Source organism: Myodes glareolus, chromosome 3 (genome assembly GCF_982192425.1).
Source record: "Myodes glareolus chromosome 3, mMyoGla1.1, whole genome shotgun sequence".
NCBI lineage: Eukaryota > Metazoa > Chordata > Mammalia > Rodentia > Cricetidae > Myodes > Myodes glareolus.
This window is the reverse complement of record NC_142028.1, coordinates 28,221,524-28,240,056: the sequence shown is the minus strand read 5'-3', so window position 1 is coordinate 28,240,056 and position 18,533 is coordinate 28,221,524. Positions and strand designations below refer to the sequence as shown.

General features: G+C 41.2%; 1 protein-coding gene across 4 annotated transcripts; it reads left to right on the top strand.

Annotated features, from left to right (window-relative positions):
* The first annotated feature begins 4,654 nt into the window (after positions 1-4,654).
* Clec6a (C-type lectin domain containing 6A) lies at positions 4,655-17,773 on the top strand. 4 transcript variants are annotated; one of them, XM_048444258.3, is made up of 6 exons: positions 4,656-4,843; positions 5,411-5,500; positions 6,813-6,914; positions 10,898-11,049; positions 15,014-15,129; positions 17,159-17,773. In XM_048444258.3, exons 1-6 carry the CDS (start codon positions 4,819-4,821, stop codon positions 17,301-17,303), a joined length of 630 nt encoding a protein of 209 aa, XP_048300215.2. In that variant the 5' UTR covers positions 4,656-4,818; the 3' UTR covers positions 17,304-17,773. The 4 variants fall into 4 exon arrangements, with proteins under 4 accessions (XP_048300217.2, XP_048300215.2, XP_048300216.2 ...); XM_048444257.3 differs by having other exon boundaries at positions 4,657-4,849; XM_048444260.3 differs by lacking the exon at positions 6,813-6,914 and having other exon boundaries at positions 4,655-4,843.
* The last annotated feature ends 760 nt before the right edge of the window (positions 17,774-18,533 follow it).

Sequence of the window (18,533 nt, the reverse complement as noted above, 5' to 3'; positions counted from 1 at the left end):
CTTCATTACCTCCATTTCATTTTTCAAGTCTTGAACTGTTTCCCTTACCTGTTTGATTGCTTTTTCTTGGTTTTCTTGGTAATCTTTGAGAGATTTGTTCATTTCCTCTACCTTTTTGTTTGTCATCTCCATTTCTTTATGGCAGTTTTTCATTTCCTGTTTAAGTTCCTCTATTATTTTCATAATGTTCCATTTAAAGTTGATTTCTTCTATTTCTTCTGGAGTAGGGTATTCAATTTTTCTTGCTGTATGATCCCTGGGTTCTGGTGATGTCATGTTGCCTTTCAGGTTGTTGGAGGAATTCTTCCATTGGTGCCTGCCCATCTCTTCCTTCAAATGCAGCCAGGAGAGTCTTGGTGTCTTGGTCCAATCTTTGCTGTGACTGACTCTCTGGGTGGATCTCATCAGTGCAGGTGCAGGAACTGTTCCCATCTGGATGGAACTCCTCAGCACAGAAACTGTGTCTCCTGGTAGTCCAAGGACCCTGTAGACAAAAGGGCAGCCGTGAGGGGTGGGCAGGGTCAAGTAGAACACAGAATACCCTGCAGTAGAAGCTGAAGGTGCCCTACTCCCTTGAGGGGACCTTCTGGCCTGCCTAGCCAGCAGGCACTCAGCCCTCTGGGTGGGTTGCTTTAGTACAGGAGCAGGAACTGTTCCTGGGCCAAGGACTTTGCAGACAATAGCTTTGATTTGCATTTCTCTGATGACTTAGGATGTTGAACATTTCCTTAAGTGTCTTTCAGCCATTTTAGATTCCTCTGTTGCGAGTTCTCTGTTTAGGTCTGAACTTCATTTTTTTATTGGATTATGTGACATTTTGATGTCCAATTTCTTGAGTTCTTTGTATATTTTGAAGATCAGATCTTTGTCTGATGTGGGGTTAGTGAAGATCATTTCTCATTCTGTAGGCTGTCATTTTGTCTTATTGACCTTGTCCTTTGCTTTACAGAAGCTTTTCAGTTTCAGGAGATCCCATTTATTAATTGTTTCTCTCAGTGTCTGTGCTGCTGGGTTATATTTAGGAAGTGGTCTCCTGTGCCAGTTCATTCAAGTGCACTTCCCACTTTTTCTTCTATAAGGTTCAGTGTGGCTGACTTTATGTTGAGGTCTTGATCCGTTTGGAGTTGAGTTTTGTGCATGGTGATAGTTATGGGTCTATTTACATGCTGATATCCAGTTGTACCAGCACCATTTGTTAAATATGCTTTTTTCCATTTGTTATTTTTTGCTTCTTCATCAAAAATCAGGTGTTCGAAGGTGTGTAGATTAATACCTGGGTCTTTGATTCAGTTCCATTGGTCTTTCTGTCTGTTCTTATGCCAATACCAGGCTGTTTTCAGTACTGTAGCAAAAATTCTTCACAGACCTCAAAAGAATGGTACCCAACTTCATATGAAAAAGCAAAAAACCCAGGATAGCCAAAATAATCCTGTACAATAAAAGAACTTCTGGAGACATCACAGGAATCCCTGACTTCAAACTCTACTATGAAACTATAGTACCAATGTTACTCTTGATGCACTAAGAATTTTAAGTCAGATTTTATCATAATAAAATCTGGACCAACCAAGGTGAGTGTGGTTCCTTGGGTATCTGGCCACAGTTTCAAGTCCAAGGATTGTAACTCCTGCCAGAGGAGCAGGTTCTTTCCTCTCCAGTCAAATGGCAAAATCAGACCACATAAAAAATAGTCCATATGTTAATAAGTTTGTTTCAAGGAACACAAAGGCAGAACACACAAAAATAAGGGAAAAGAGTACAGGGCTATATAGGCAAACATGGAAAAAAGAAACTTACTTGAGCCCACAGCATTAGTAATGAACCAAACATATCCTCTGAATGAAATCCTATAGATGGATGGCTGTAGAGATGGCTCCTTCCATGAAGACAATGGAGAAGGTACAGATTGCCTTCAGGGCATCCGCTTTGAAGAAAAGGACTTATTTGTTCAACAGAATCTCCACCCCTGCAGTTCAGAGGGAGTGACAGAGTCGAGTCAGGAGATGGATCACAAACCTGAATCACTGGTCATTGCATTGTAAGGAAATGTCATATCTAAAAGGCCTAGATCCCAGCAGTCTCATTTGCATATTGACCTGCAGTCCTCAACATGATTCCCCTGCTGATAAGATGATAGGTCAGCTATTTGCCTCAGTTACAGCTTGTATGACAAGAGAGTGTTCAAAATGGAGTTAGTACTGTCTTAGCTTAGTCACAATAATCATAATTAAAATACCAATTTACGCACATTCAAGAGAGCCATAATTTAGCAAAATGCACACCCCAGTGTCATTTCTATTTCGCAGCACTTCTGAATAGCGCCCCTGTGTCCTTCTTTAAGATGTATGTATGTCGGTGCATGTTTGTGTGTGTGCATGTCCATGTTGGGGACTGCTAGGTCTCAAACCTAGGGCAAACAGTTACTGAGGCACTTATCAACACATCAAAGGTGACACTGTCCCCAGTCTCTCTCAGCAGTTCCAGTACCTGTTACAGAGACATGCTGGCTGAGAACCCCACCACTACCCTGAACTCTCAAGCCTTTCCCCCAGCTTTTCTTCCCTGTACAACCCAGCCATTTTGACTACATGGCCCTTTTAGTCTCCTGGTCTTCTGACTCTCTCCTGGTCTCTTGGCTCTGGTTCCTCTCTCTTTCTCTCTTGTTGCTTTTCACCCCCAGGGCCTGATTCAGTCTGGACCATTCCAGATACCTCTGGATGTGCTCTCCCTTGTATCTATAATATAAACTTCAATCCCTTAGGAACATTTTTATTTATTTTTTCCGTTTTATTTCCTTCAATTTGTTTTTCATTCAAGGACATCCTTGAGTATAATTCTCACCATCCCCCCTCCTTTAAGTCAGGGTCTCTCCTGGGTCTAGAGGACACTAATTAGGCTGCATGGGCCAGAAGAGAAGTTCCCAGGGATTCACGGATCTCTGCTTCCCCAGCACTAGGATTACAAGCATGTATCATCTAACACACTTGACATTTTCAGGCAGGTTCTCAGGCCCTCACGCCTGCAAGGCAGCCGCTTTACCACCTCTCAGCCTCCGTGAGCTACTTCTTCTTTACCACAATAACTCATAATAAGCATTAGCCATTCAATCAGACTTTTTAGTACTTTCTGGACCCTGCTCAGCATATGAATTAAGCTTTCTGTGAACTAAATAACCCACACTACATTTTGGGAAGTGCCGAGAGGGTCAGCTCTCAGGGGGTCAGAGGAGGAGATGTGGAGTCAGCGAACTTCTGGACAGACACGCAGATGCACATGGGGCTTATCTGAGCAGCAAAGATTAATTCTTCATTTTAGTTTTCTCTTCATGCTCCCACTGTGTCCTGTTCTTCCCTGTTGTTTTTTCCTCCCTGTAGTTCTCCTGCATCCTCTCTTATTTTGCCTTATCCATTTTATACCACCTAAGACAAAAATTTCTACCCAAGAAAAGATTACCTCATGACCACAAGTTTTATATTTTCCAAAAACAAATGAAAATCTTTACACTGGAAGTAATCACATTAAGATTCACTAGTTACATGTTTTTTTTAGACGCCCACAAGCAGTTAAACATTAATTTTACCACCATAACATCTTCACCCCAAAGCAATGATTCTTTTAATATTGATTAACAAGATTTAAGAAAGCCAAGCATATTTCAACCAGTTTCTTTAGTAGTGGCCGGTGGCTGTTCGCGGTTTCAGATTCCTATCCTATTTCTACTCTACAAAAACTTTAAATAAGTGGTCATCAAACCCTCTATTTCTTTACACAAAATAGGGTCATTTAATCTCCTCTCACGATTTTATTTTTTCAAGGGGTATACTGAAACCTGTGATTAAATCTCTAAGTTACATGGCCAAGGAACTTGGGCCTAACCTTGGGTGCAGGGTCTTGATTGCTTTCTTCGATCACCAGCTTCTTTACCCACAGGCAGAATTCACAGGTCTGTAAAGCATGAAACTTCCTTGTTCTCATTTTCCACCCTCTGCACATCTCACATCTAACAAAAGGGAAGGTGACTTCTAGCCTATCTTTGCCCCCGTTTTTTTGTATCACTTACTTGAGCAATTGACAGAATAACTGAAACCATTTCCCCAATAATCTTCACTGTCTTAGCCACTTGTATCTTCTAGGCTGACTCAGAAAGTTTAATTAAATCACAGACCTAACTAACCATTATTTCTCTTATAAGAGTCATCTTCATTATGGTCTGAAGTAAATGGCCCAGTGAGGCATGTGATTTTTCCCATGAAACAATCACACTATATTAGATACGGTGGGAACCTTTCACACAGCAACCACAACAGGCCAAATATAGCAACAAGCAGGAGGAAGCACAGCAGGATGGAGGGACATTCTGGGAACAATTCTCCCAGGGCTTTGCCTCTCCATGGTATTCATTGTAGCTTTGCTATTTGATGAACTGAACTCCATAAGCTCCATTGCAGACTGCAGATCCTCTAACATGGTTACCGACAGAGAAGAAACATTTAATTAAAATAAGGTTTATAGATAAATTTCTTTTGAGGTGGGAGAAATTTCCTCATTAGGAACTGAGAAAATGATGACCACATTCTTGTCAGAGTTTTCAGGAACATTTTTAGGTATGTTTCTCAATTTCCTCTTTCCCATGTCTTCAAATCATTGGGAAGCAGTTCAGCCTGTGACTTCTTCTTTGTGTACCCAGCGTTGGCCACCTCTGGGTCATCTAGCTCAGAGCTTGTGGGGGTTGACGCTGGGCTCTGGCCAGGTCTCTGAGACAGATCTTGCAGAGACAGATACAAGAAGTCCTTGACCTGCTGAACAAAAACCTAGACAATGGTGCAGGAAAGACAGTCCCAAGGTAGAGGTGAGCATTCCTTTCTCAGTTCCAAGGAGACAGTTGGAGTGTGTGGTAGACAATGGGCAGGCTGAGGTGATAGAAGGGACCAAGACAGCAAGAAACCAAATATCGAAAGGGGCTGTCAAAAGACAGGACATCAATGGGACAGTGTGATACTTACGGAAGTGTAGGGACAAGAGAATTGCGGGTGCCTGAGGGTGAAATGTTTCTCCGTGTGTGTGTGTGTGCGTGTGTGTGTGTGTGTGTGTGTGTAGATGTGTGTGTGTGTATGTAGATGTGTATTTGTGCATGCATGTGTGTATGTGTGTGTTTGTAGATGTATATGTGTATATGTGTGTATGTAGATATGTATTGAGTGTGTGTATATGTGTGTATGTGTATGTAGATGTGTGTATGTAGATGTGTGCATGTGTATGTGTGTGTGTGCTTCAAAGCTGACTTGGTCATTTATTATGGCTTTGACAGCTTTTTCCTGCTCTAAGTGTGTAATAATTTTGAACATTTGTTGGACTTTTCATTGCTCTAACCTTGGCCTTGAAGTGAGCACATCTGCTTGCTACCTGACAGGGAAGGGAGTCTGCTGGTCCTTGAGACTCTGGTTGGCCGCTATGGTTTCCATCCTACTCCTCAGCACCTGTTTCGTCCTGAGCTGTGTGGGTAAGTTCTTTACTGATGCGGCATCTCTTTGGGGGGACTTTCTTGTTTCTGTTCTGCAGAGACTCCTTTTGCCCATTAACTAATCAAACCTTGCATGCAATACCATGTTTTTCTTGATTTCTCTCCTTTATTTTTTCTTTCCATCTTTTGACCATCAATGCTTCTTCACCTGGCTGTGTTAGCACATGTTTACAGTCATAGTCTGTGACAGTGCCTTCCAGCATTGGGTTCACCAATTCTCTGGTCACATTCTCGTCACATCTCTCTGTTGGGAGCACAACTCCAGTGGATTACATAATGTTGGCAGTTTGGAGTCCTTGATTCATATGGGTTACCCCCTCCCCCCGCAATATGAGAGGAAAAAGCAGTCAAATTAAATGCTGAACAATGAAGAAATAAAATAATTCTTCTTTGTTTCATCTGCCCACAAAACTGCGTCTGACGTCTATTGTGTGAGAAGTTTTGATGATGTTCGCTGCAGTCTGCAGTCTGCTTCTCTGTTTGCTGTAAGATGATCACAGTTGTCACTACAGGTCCAGGAGGGAGTGGGAGGGACGCACGCCATGTGCTGCTTTTTGTCTGCAGTCCGCTCCGAGTGGGACAAACATCCCATTCTCTCAAAAGCAGGGCTTGCTCTAACCAGCACAGCCAAGTCTAAGAGGGTGGGCCCTGGTGGTTAAGGATCGTTATTTTATTTGTCAAGAAGAAACTGAAATTCAAGACCCAAAGCATGAACTAGAAAGGTAAAAAAGTTTGTTTAAAATATTGAAGAAAATTTGTTTTTTTGTTAAATTGTTTAATGGGCACACCACACCCTTGAACAAAATGTTAACTTTATTTATTTATTATAAATTTTATTCATTCATTGAAATTTTGTTTTTATATACAATGTATCTTGATCATATCCACCCCACTTAAAAGTCTCCAGATGCTTGAAGTAGACTACCTGCTCAGGAATGGTTAGGATATGGTAACATACCCTCTGGTCTTGCCTCGAAGTTGTTCAAACAAAGGGGGCCAGACATTGGTGAGACAACAGATAACTACACAGGACTTGTGGTAGTTCCCTGCTACAGGGGTTTGCATTTTGTTGATGTAGAAGATGAAATTTCTGTTCCAGAAAGTAAAGCTGATGCTATAGTTGGGGAGAGGCAAAGCAAACAAGGAGCTGTAGAAACAAGCAATGGTCTTCAGTGGGTTTGCACAGAGAAAGGGAGCAGAGGTAGAATGGAAATACACCAGCCTGGCCCAGGGAGGGGACTGAGGCTCTAGGGTTGACTGTGTGGATACTCATCCCCTTCTCTCTTCACAGTGACTTACCAGTTTGAGATGGACAAGCCCAATACAAGACTGTCTGAACTTCACACATACCATTCCAGTCTCAGCTGCTTCAGTGAAGGGACGTGGGTGTCAGGTGAAGAGTTACAATATTTCCAGAGCTGATTTTGGGGGGGGTCAAATAGCTAGAGAGAGAGAGAGAGAGAAAAAGAGAGAGAGAGAGAGAGAGAGAGAGAGCGAGAGAGAAGAGAAGAGAGAGGAGAGAGAGAGAGAGAGAGAGAGAGAAGAGAAAAGAGAGAGAGAAGAGAGAGAGAGGAGAGAGAGAGAGAGAGGGAGGGAGGGAGGGAGAGAGAGAGGAGAGAGAGAGAGGAGAGAGAGAGGAAAGAGGGAGGGAGGGAGGGAGAGAGAGAGGAGAGAGAAGAGAGAGAGAGAGAGAGGGAGGGAGGGAGGGAGGGAGGAAGAGAGAGGAGAGAGAGAGAGAATTCCTAGGGTTGAGCTTAAGGTTTATTTAATGTATTTGTGTGTGTGTGTGTGTGTGTGTGTGTGTGTGTGTGTGTTTGTGTGTGTGTGTGTGTGTTGTTTAAACTTGCATGCTATCAAGATTTCTCTAGACTTACATGTTCAGTTCAGGTTCTGAATACATCCAGGGAACAATTCAATTCAATTTCCAGGCATCTTGATTTTGTGAAACACTGTCAAACACCACACACAGTTTGTCCAGTAAAGTCTGGAAGTCATTCATAACTGTTCCTGTGAGTTTTACATTCAATGTATAAAATTCTCTTTGATATTTTCGTTTCTCTATTAATGCTATCCATCTCCATTTCAAGTACCATCTTTATACCTAGAATAACTGAGTCAGGCTGAGCCTGCCCTTGCCCAAAATGCACAAATACCAAATTCATCCATGGAGAGTTGGGAGTCATCATTGAGTCTTGTATCTGCCTTACCTATATATGATGATGAATGCAAAGACAGTAATGTGCTCGTCTGTAGTGTTCCCTAGGAACTCAATCTTTACACATAAAAGAAATACCATCTAGACAGGTGACAGGGTCCTGTCTCTAAAACCGATTTACTCACCATGCCACCACTGTGGAGAAATCTGTGAGAAGTAAAAACAGAGCAAAAGCTCTAGGAGGCACTGGGATTCTCCCTTTTAGTTATTGGTCAGAATATGTTGCATGGCAAAGCAAAAGTTGCCAGATTCTCCTGGTTGCTTTTCTTAGCATATTGGAGGGTTTTTTTTGGGGGGGGGGGGTCAAATAGCTACAGAGCTGATTCATTCCTGAGGAAAACAACTCTAGTGAGCATAGTCTGTCTCCTATTTTTTGGAGACACTTACACAATAATAGCTCATATATCTGATTTGAGACAGCCCTTCACATATATCCCAGGAAGGGTTGTGTAGTTTGAATTCTAATTGGTTTTAATAACAAAAACCCTGAGTCAGATAAAGGGGTAAATGCTGAAAGATCGAAGAAGCAGAACAGCCAGCCACTAGTTCTTACCTCTACCGAATCCTCAGACCAAAGGGGGTGATCCTGGCTCTAGGAATCCTCAGAGCATGTTGAACTCTTGTCTCCTCCTGCCCTTTATTCTTCCCTCTGCCTGGGCACATCCTTTCCTGTCTCCACCTTCCTACTGCTGGTATTAAAGGCATGTGACTCCCAGGTGCTGGAATTAAAGGTCTGAGCCATCACTGCTTGTCTCTGTTTCTCTTTCAGACTAGATCAGTCTTGCATGGCTTTGAACTCACAGAGATCCATCTTCCTCTGTCTCCAGAGTGCTGGGGTTAAAGGTGTGAGCCACCACTGCCTGGCCTCTATGGCTAACTAGTGGCTTAGCTTTGCACTCTGGTCTTCAGACGAGCCTTATTTGTTAGATCACAAACAAAATCTCACCACAGGGTTGGACTCTTTAGACAGCCCAAACTGGCTCGTCCTCACCACCCTCGTGGTTCAGCCTCCTGTGTGCAGGGATTGCAGATGTACAGAAGCACACCAGGCTACAACTGCGGTTTTAAAGCATGACTTCCTTGAAAGGGGAAGCAGGCACTTCACCTTTAGAGGGCTATGAAATGAGACAGAAGTGGATTTTAATGATAAACTTTGTGTCCATTCATAAACAGATCCCCTAAGCATATCTAGTTTAAAATTATGGTCAATCAGGCTCTTTGGTATAGTTCATTCTGTTTGTAGATAAATTTATGTGATGAAATTATTTTATATAATAAAAGGATCAAGAAATAAGAATAACAGACATTTTGACAATGCTCTTTGGAACTGATATAATAAAAACAAAACTCGAAGCAAAAATGTTTTTATTTTGTCATTCATGGTGATGCATGCCTGTAATTCTAGCACTTGAGAGACAGGGGTAGAGAACTCCCTGTAGCTCTGAATCCAGTCTGGTCTACCCAGAGAGCTCCAGAGCTACATAGTGAGATTCTGTCTCAAAGAAAAAAATTAACTGGCTGTATCAGCCTGAGCTGAGAATTACGGTCTATTAGAGTCTGCAGAACATCCATTCAGGCCCTTCTGGCTTTTAGAGTCTTCAATGAGAAGCTGAGTGTTATTCTAATGGGTCTGCCTTTATATGTTACTTGGTCTTTTACCCTTGTAGCTTTTAATATTCTTTCTTTGTTCTGTACGTTTGGCATTTTGATTGCTATGTATCATGGGGACTACCATCTCTGATCCAGTTTGTTGTCTCTTGTACCTTGACAGGCACATCCTTCTTCAGGTTGGAGACATTTTCTTCTGTGATTTTGCTGAAAATGTTTTCTGTGCCTTTGACCTGGATTTCTTTTCCTTCTTCTCGTCCTATTACTCATAGACTTGGTCTTTTCCACAGGATCCCACGTTTCCTAAATGTTTTGTGCCTGAGTTTTGTTTTGTTTTGTTTTGATTTATACTGAGGTATCTGCTTACCTCTTCTACCTTGTCTCCAGTGCCCGAGAGTTTCTCTTCTATGACTTGTGCTCTGTTGGACAGGCTTATTTCTGAGGTTTTGTTTGACTTCCTGAGGTACACGTTTCCAGTTTTTTCTCTGGGTTTTACTTAGTGATTCTATTTTACTTTTATGTTGTGGGTTGTTTTTGTTATTTTATTCACCATGTGTGTTTTTACAGACTTCAAACTCAATGGTAATTTTTTTTGTCTCATATTGCTTTATTTAGGTATTTTTAAAAAATCTTACTGGTCTTTTGTTTGTATTACGGTTTCCAACTTTTTTTGCTTGTTTTTCTTAAATTTCTTTTTTCAAGACAGGGTTTCTCTATAGAGATTTGGTGCCTGTTCTGAAACTCGCTCTGTAGACCAGGATGGCCTTGAACTCACAGAGATCTACCTGTCTTTGCCTCCCGAGTGCTGGGATTAAAGGTGTATGCCACCTCCAACCAGCCAATTTTGTGAGGTTTTTATGGGTTTCCCTCTGCATCTGTTGAGTCTGTGTGTCTCCATGTGTGTGTGTTTCTTGTGCTTTTCTTCTATTTTAAATTCTGTCCTTTAAGAAAAATTGCCTATTTCTAAAGAAAGAGATAGCGATGGTTTGGAGCTGGATGAGTAGGGAGAATCTGGGAGGAGAAGGGAGAAGAAACCATGTTGGGAATATATTGTGTGCAAAATTATTTATTTTCAATTAAAAAGATAAAAGCAAAAACTAAAATTATCTCATAAAGATCACAAAAATGCCCACTTTGGCCACAGTTAAAGACGAGTTGGGAAACATACTTTGCCTCCTCCAGGTCCCTCCTGCCCTGAGAGTACTGAGGCAAACCTTTGGATGCCCGAGTTAGAGCATGAGCCCCTGCTCTGCATCTTAACAACCAATAAGTGGTGGTTAAGCTCTCAAATATTTGATATTGGATAAAAATTAGTAAGAAGTAGCAATAAGGAGCAATTATTCTGAGTGAAGTACTGTTCAAAATGCTTTGGAGGTACTATGTGATTAAATACTCTGGTCTCAGCATCAATTCCATGGCCCCGAAGGATAAATTCAGAGAATCGTCAATGCTGTAATTATAATGAGAAAGCAACACTGGCGAGCAGCCTCAGATCCTTGGGGTTGTGTAGAACGCGTCTCCTTAATCTTATTCGTCTTGCCTTGTGGTCACAGAAAAAGTTTGGGGTTGTTGCCCAAGTCACTGGAAGTCATTTGGCTCCAGCTGTTACCACATTTCTACCGATAAGAACAACTGGAACATCAGCGAGCAGAAATGCATTAAGATGGGGTCTCATTTGGTGGTGATCAACACTGAAGCTGAGCAGGTAGCTCTTTCTCATTTGTCTTAGCTTTTTAACTGTAGGGAAATATAGCCAAATATGCTAAACTTGATCATTCTTAGATTTATCATTACTTAATTAATTTTTCCCAACCCAATCATTGCTTCCCTTCCCTTCCCTTCCTCCTCTCTTTCTAGTCCCTCCCCACAACCTTCCCTCTTCACCCACCACCATCCATGCCTCTTTTCTCTTCAGAAAAGGGCGGGTCTCCCACATACATGGCGTATCAAGTTGCTATAAGATTAGACACTTTCTCTCCTATTAAGGCTACACAAGACAATCCAACAAAGGGTCCCAAAAGCAGGTAAGAGTCAGAGACAGCCCTGCTCCCACTGATAGGAGTTGCACAAGAAGACCAAGCTATAACTGTAACACACATGCTGAAGGAATGACTAATAGTTATTAGTATGGTCACTTCATTATAGAAAATCCCCTAGAACTTGTTGCCTTGCAGTATTGGAAGTCCTTGAACAAAGACTCTCCACTTCCCATCCATAAAGGCTATGGCAATCACTCCTCTGCGTCCTGCTTTTTATGAGTTTGATTACTTTAGATTCTTCATGTAATTGAATTCATGTATTATTATTGTGTGTTCCTGCGTGTGTGTGTGTGTGTGTGTGTGTGTGTGTGAGAGAGAGAGAGAGAGAGAGAGAGAGAGAGAGAGAGAGAGAGAAGTTTATTTAATTTGACATGGTGTCCTCAAGGTTCATCCATGTCATAAGACATGACAAAATTTTCTTAAGCTTGAATATTCCATTATATGTATATTTCCTTTTTTGTTTTATATGATTTTCCCTAGGTATCTTAAGGTGTGACTGACCAAAAAAAAAAATGCATGTATTTCCAATGTGCAGTGCGATTATTTGCTTTATGTGTGCATTGTGAATTGAATGCTCAAACCCATTATATACGTGTGTGGTGAGAGTACCTAAAAAATAAAAAAGGTACTTTCCCTCCATTCCCAGAGTGGTTTTCATGTAGATTGCTCTCATTCCATGGTGGTTATGAAGGGCTCAGTGAATACAGTTGTGTGAATATCTCTTTAGATCCTGATTGCTTAAGAAAGTATTTATTGTTTCACAATTTCATTCATATATAATGTTCTTTGATCAAAATGCCCCTCATCATTTTCTCTGATCCCCTTCCTCTCCTACTGTATCCCTCTTCTTTACAAATTTCCCCTCTATCTTGTGTGTGTGTGTGTGTGTGTGTGTGTGTGTGTGAGAGAGAGAGAGAGAGAGAGAGAGAGAGAGAGAGAGAGAGAGAGAGAGAGAGAGACTCATATTTCAGTAGGGTTGCCTGCATGAGCATGGGTGTGCAGCATGGTTTCTCAGCTACCTCTGAGAAACATGACTCTTTTTATACTGGCAACTGTTAAATGCCCATAGTTTCTCAGGAAGGGGTCGTCTTAGCCTCTTCCACACCTATGGTGGGCCCAGTCTTGTATGTGTCTTTCACAGGTAGACATTACTGCTGTGAGTTTGAGCTTTCATGTTCTTTTTTCTCTCTCATGTTCACTGACTTGAGGTGTGGTGTAGATGTCCTATTAAAGAGCACTGACCAGTTTCGAGTCTCTGCAGAGATCATCACCACTGTAAAGAGAAGCTTCTCTGAAGCCCCTGTGGCCTTCCTGATCACATCTTATAAGGAAGTATCTCCTACAAAACACTGGGATTTTTGTTTAATAACTTATAGAGCTGCTATGCCCCTGGAGGTTAACTCTCTTCAAACTCTATTTTAAAAGTGTATTTTTATTGGACTTACACAGAAGCAGGTTTCCACGTGACTTTTTCATCCTTAGTTTTCATTAACCCTCTCCCATTCATGCATCTGCCTCATCATCCACCACACGCTCACTCAAACCTTTGCATTCCCAGTATTAACTCCATCTACTTTCATAGCACCTCGGTCCTGCTCTCCTTCCTCCTTTAAGGCATTCCCTCCCTTCCCCACCAATGTCCCCTTTCTAGTTTCCTGAACTCTACAGATACTCTAAATACACAAATCTAAAAGTTCCCAGATGGGATCTTCGTAGAGATAGAACATTTGGTGTTTATCTTCCCGGGCCTAGGTCACCTCAGTAGTTTTCCCACTCCATTAATTCACCCACAAATCTCACAATTGCATTTCCTTTACAGTTCCGTAGTGTCCACGCACCTCATTCTCATTACCCATTTTCAGTTGATGGACATCTCTTCCAGTCCCATTTCTCACTACTCTGCATAGAGCAGCAATGAACATGGGCGAGTAAGAACCTCTGTAATGGAGCCCTCCAGGTATGTGCCCAGCAGTGATGTACTTGAGTCACGTGGCGCTTCTAGTTTTAGTACCTCGAGAAACCTCCATACTCATTTCTATAGTGGTTACATCACTTTGCACTCACACTACCAAAAATAAATATTTCTCTTTCCCCATATCCTTGTCTTTGTTGTCATTTGTTTTCTTGATTGCGACTACTCTAATTGAGACAATTCTAAATCCCAAACTAGTTCTAATTTGCATTTCCCTGGTGATTAATGATGCACTCTTGGAATCTGATAATTTTGTACAGGAGTACACTGTATTGTAGCCTTTCCATTATTACCTGTTCCTGAGTCCTTCTGTTGAACATCTTTTAATATTTCTGTTGGCCATTTGTATATTTTCTTTGGAACAATGTCAGTTCAATACCCCCCATTTTTAATTGTGTTATTTCTTTTACTTTTGCTAGTGTGTAGGTATCCTCTATTTATTTTGAATATTAGTCCCTTTCCAGAGATATGACTTGCAAATGTCTTCTCCAGTATCACTGGCTGCTTTTATCCTTGCTGATTTTTTTCTTTGTTGTGAAAAAACGTTTTGGTTTGATGCATTCCTTTGTCTATTTTTATTTTGTTGCTTGTTCTTTTGGCATCATGTCCCAGAATGCCTTGCTAACTCCAATGCAATGAAGCCCTCACCTTGGGTTTTCTTTTAAGAGTTTACAGATTTGCACTGTTCATTTAGGTCTTTGAAGCACCTTGAGTTGACTTCTGCATGGAGTGTGAGGGACGGGACGAGAGTCATTCTTTTCTCACAGCCTTTATTCCCAGCATAGTTGTTCAAGCCTCTGTCCTTTAGTCAGAGACCGTATGTATGAGTTTACTTAGGCACTCCAGGAAAAAGGAGTCTCTCCACTTGTGTGCTCTTTGATTTCCTTAGCCAATGTCTTACAGTTAAGAATAAGCTCACAGTTAAGCTTATTCTTAGGTATTTTGTTCTTTTTGATGCTACTGGAAAGAGTCATTCTCTTGCCTGCTTTTCAGACTGATTTTGCTGTTGTTACTGCTATTGTTGGTGCAAAGCAATGGTGTTGATTTTGTATCCTGCAACCTTGCTGAATTTGATAAAGACCCATTGATGTTCAAAGGCCTGAGAACTCGGGGGGTTAGAAGACTCTCTCTACCCGAGCAGACAGGCAGGAAGAGAACTAAGAGGAACTCCTGTTTGCTTTGACTTTCATTCTGTTTAGGCTGTCAAATGTTTAGATGATCCCTACCCCTGTTGGAGGGCAAGCTAGCTTACTGAGCTCACAGATGCTGTAGCCAACTGTTAGTGGAAACACATTGAAGATGTACCCAGAAATGATATTTTAATCTGGGCATCCCTTAGCCTTGCCAGGCAGAGACACAGAATCTAGAAGCATAACATTTAAGCACATAACATTTTAAAAGAGATTAAAATATAAATTAGCATCATGGAATTTGAGATGATCCTTTTAACTGGTGAAGAATGAATGGCGAGGGTTCCTAGGCTAGGGCCTCCCGGCCTTGCAACAGTGTTGGTTGTCTTGGTTCCTGTGCTATTGGTTCAGATGGCCATCATTTCACTGGTGTTTTCTTCTGTTTCGTCTGGCTGTGAAGGCTGTAAAGAATGCTTGCCCTGTTCAGCATGGGCCTTCCCAATCATTAACTCTTGTTTGCCCATACAGAATTTCATCATCCAACAACTGAATAAGTCGATTGCTTACTTCCTGGGGCTTTCTGATCCACAAGGTAACGGCGAATGGCAATGGATCGATAATACTCCTTGCAGTCAAAACATCAGGTGAGTGCAGTCCTAGCTTAATGAACTATTGGAATTATTTACACTGAAAACTGAGGAAAATTTTGTTAGCTGATAATTATAACAGATTAAGTTCACTAAATAATCCAAAGTTTCATGAAACCTCTTTTAGGAACTCACTTTACATATGAAATATTGAATACTAACTTCTTCAATATCAACAGATCAATAAAATGAGAAACTGCATTTAATTCAATGTCCATATTACTTTAAAGATGGTATTCTCAGCCATTATATTTTTTTCTGCCTTTAAGTACAGAGACTTAAATTAACTTAATGATCTTTAACAAATAAAATTTAAAATAACTGAATTAGAATTATGGCAAACATATAAGAATAATTACACAATAATACTTTTGATACATTACCTTATTTTATTCTCATGTAATCTTGTGAGTTACTTTGAAGCCCTTACTAAATTTATTTCTATTTTCTATGATTTTCATTTTTATATATGAATTATTTAAAATCAAAAGACATTAAATTTCTTGGTCAGGGTCAGTGGTAAGGAGGCTGCTGGTTGTTTCCAGACTGCTCAGACTCCCAAAATAACTGACTAATAGAAACTGTATTAATTAAATCACTGCTTGGCCAATTACTTAAGCGTATCGCTAGCTAGCTCTTACATCTAGAATTACATCTAGAATTAACCCATCTCCATTACTTTATATTTTAACATGAGGTCGTGGCCTACCAGCAAGGTTTCAGCACATCTGTCTCCAGCAACAGTTCCATGGCTTCTCTCTGACTCTGTCGCCTTTCTCCCAGCATTCAGTTTAGTTTTCTCTGCCTAGCTCTACTCTGCCCTATCAGGCCAAGCCAGTTTCTTTATTAATTAACCAATCATATTTACAGCATACAGAGGGGAATCCCACATCAAGGGTCAAAGTAAATTAGAAGTTAAAGAAGTATTTAATTTATTTTCTTTTTTGTCTTTTATTAAACATAGATTTTTTTTCTCATACAGTATAATTTGAATAGAGTTTCCCATCCCTCTACTCCTTCACATTCCTCTACACCTCCTCTCCCATCTGTATCCACTAAAAAAGAACAAGTTTCTAGGACACATTAGAACACAACAAAGTAAGATATTATAAAATTAAACCATTGATCAAAGTTGGACAATTCAAGCCAACAGAAAAATAGGAGCCTCAAGAGAAGACACAAGAATCAGAGACCTACTCTTATACACATTCATAAACAAATCCCATACAAGTACTAAAATGAAATCCATTGTACATATGGAGAGGACTTAGTGCAGCCCCTGCAGGCCCTGTGCGTGCTGCTTCAGAACTCCATGACTTCATATGCATTTTGATCATGTTGATTTAGAGGCCTTTGTTCTCCTGGTGTCCTCCAACCCCTCTGTCTCCCACACTGGGTTCCCTGAGCTCAGAGTGGAGGAATCTGATGGAGACATTTAGAGCTGTGTGGTTCAAGGTCTCTCTCTGGGTAATGTCTTGCAGTGGGTTTGTGTGTTTGCTCCCATCTGAAGTATCTCTGATGATGGCTGAATAAAGCCCTGATCTACGAGTACAACAGAATATTGCTAGTAGTCATTTTATTGTTACATATATTTTTTTAAGAGCACTAGTATTTGGTTTTACCTTAGTTACAAAATAATTTTAATTCCAAAAGTAAGGCCCATTCCCTGCCTCTATCCGCACTATAGTCTTCAAAGGAGGCAGTTAACTCACATTCAGAGTCAGGGAACTGATGTAAAAAGGCAGCCTCTATGTATGCCAAAAAGAAAAGTACTTTTGCTAAGTTATATCATGATGAAGGATTTGTGAAGAAGGGAAAGTAAATATTGGGTTGCAGGTCAAAGTATAGCACATCCAAAAAAAAAAAATGTAAAGCTACCTGCTTTGGGCCTTTTAGAAATGGGTTGTGTGAGAAAGAGGAGAAAATGCTGGGGTCTTCTCTCACCCACAGTCTGAACCTCGAACTTCACTGTTCAGGCAAATGCTAGGCACTCATGGAGAAGTTACTTCTGTTTGGTTTCCTGCAGGTTCTGGCACCTAAATGAGCCCAACCTTCCTGATGAGAGATGTGCTTCAGTAGTTCACTGGGATCCTACTGGGTGGGGCTGGAACAACGTTTTCTGCAAGCATAAATATAACTCAATATGTGAAATGAAGAAGACTTACCTCTGAGCGGCATTTTGTTCATTTATACCTTTAGAGTCCCTGGGCACGAACACGTGACTTTTTTTTCTTTTTCTAGATGGTTCTTTTCACTGAAGGCAGATGGGTCCTTCCTCTCTGTGATGGTTAGGGTTTTGCCAACTGGACACAAACTAGAATCACCTAGGAAGAGGGACTCCCAGCTAAGGAATTGCCCCATCAGGCTGACTTGTCAGCACGTCTGTGGGAGCATTTTCTTGATTGATGATTGTTGTAAGAGGGTCCAGTGGGTCCTGGGTGGGTGGTCATGGGTGGTGTAAGAAAGTAAGCTGAGAAAGGCATGGCTAGCAAGCCAGTGGGTATCGTCCCTTTATCTCTGTCCCAGGTTGCTGCCCCAGGTTCCTGTATTGGGTTCCTGCCCCAGGTTCTTGCTCTGGCTTCTTTCTATGATGAACTGTTGTTACTTGAAAGTATAAAATGAAATAAATCATTTCTTCCAAGTTGTTTCTGGTCAGTGTTTTGTCCCCCACAGTGACAGAGAAGCAAAGTAGGGCACTGCCTTTGTTCTCATCTTTCATTTATGACTCATGGTTTTTCTCTTTTCTTCATACATTTTTCTTTAAAATTTCATTTATTTAATTATTTTTTTAGGAAAACAATCTTTTCTCATTTTACATACCAATCCCAGTTCCCCCTCCCTGTTTTTCTCCTACTCTCCCCCCTCATCTACTCCTCAGAGAGGGTAGGGCTTCCTATGGGGAGTCAAGAAAGTCTAGCGCATGACTTTGAGGCAGGATCAAGCCCCTCTGATGTAGTAGGGTCTTCTGTCTATATGTTATTTTCATTGGTCAAATAAAGAAACTGCCTTGGGCCTTTGATAGGACAGCAGCTTAGATAGGCGGAGTAGACTGAAGAGAATGCTGGGAGAAAGAAAGCAGAGTCAGGCAAACGCCATGAAGCTCCGGCCAGAGATGGATGTGGGTTAGAATCTTCCAGGTAAGCCACAACCCCATGGTGATACACAGATTACTAGATACGGGTTAAAGCAAGATGTGAGAGTTAGCCAAGAAGAGGCTGGAAATAATGGGCCAGGCAGTGTTTAAATGAATACAGTTTCCGTGTAATTATTTCGGGTGTAAACTAGCCTGGGAGCTGGGCAGCAGAAAGCGGCCCACCACTCCTTTTGTTACACCCCTCCCCACAGTATCTTCATACTTCTACAAACATTCCTCTTGCCAGACTGTACTCTTTGGGTTATGA

What these genes read in the sequence shown, in the direction of transcription:
- Clec6a (XM_048444257.3), top strand. Translation starts at nt 4,819, where the DNA reads ATGGTGCAGGAAAGACAGTCCCAAGGTAGAG. An exon ending in TTTCGTCCTGAGCTGTGTGG is followed by an intron (nt 5,501 to 6,812) that starts GTAAGTTCTTTA and finishes CTCTCTTCACAG; the next exon opens with TGACTTACCAGTTTGAGATG. An exon ending in TGAAGGGACGTGGGTGTCAG is followed by an intron (nt 6,915 to 10,897) that starts GTGAAGAGTTAC and finishes TTGTGGTCACAG; the next exon opens with AAAAAGTTTGGGGTTGTTGC.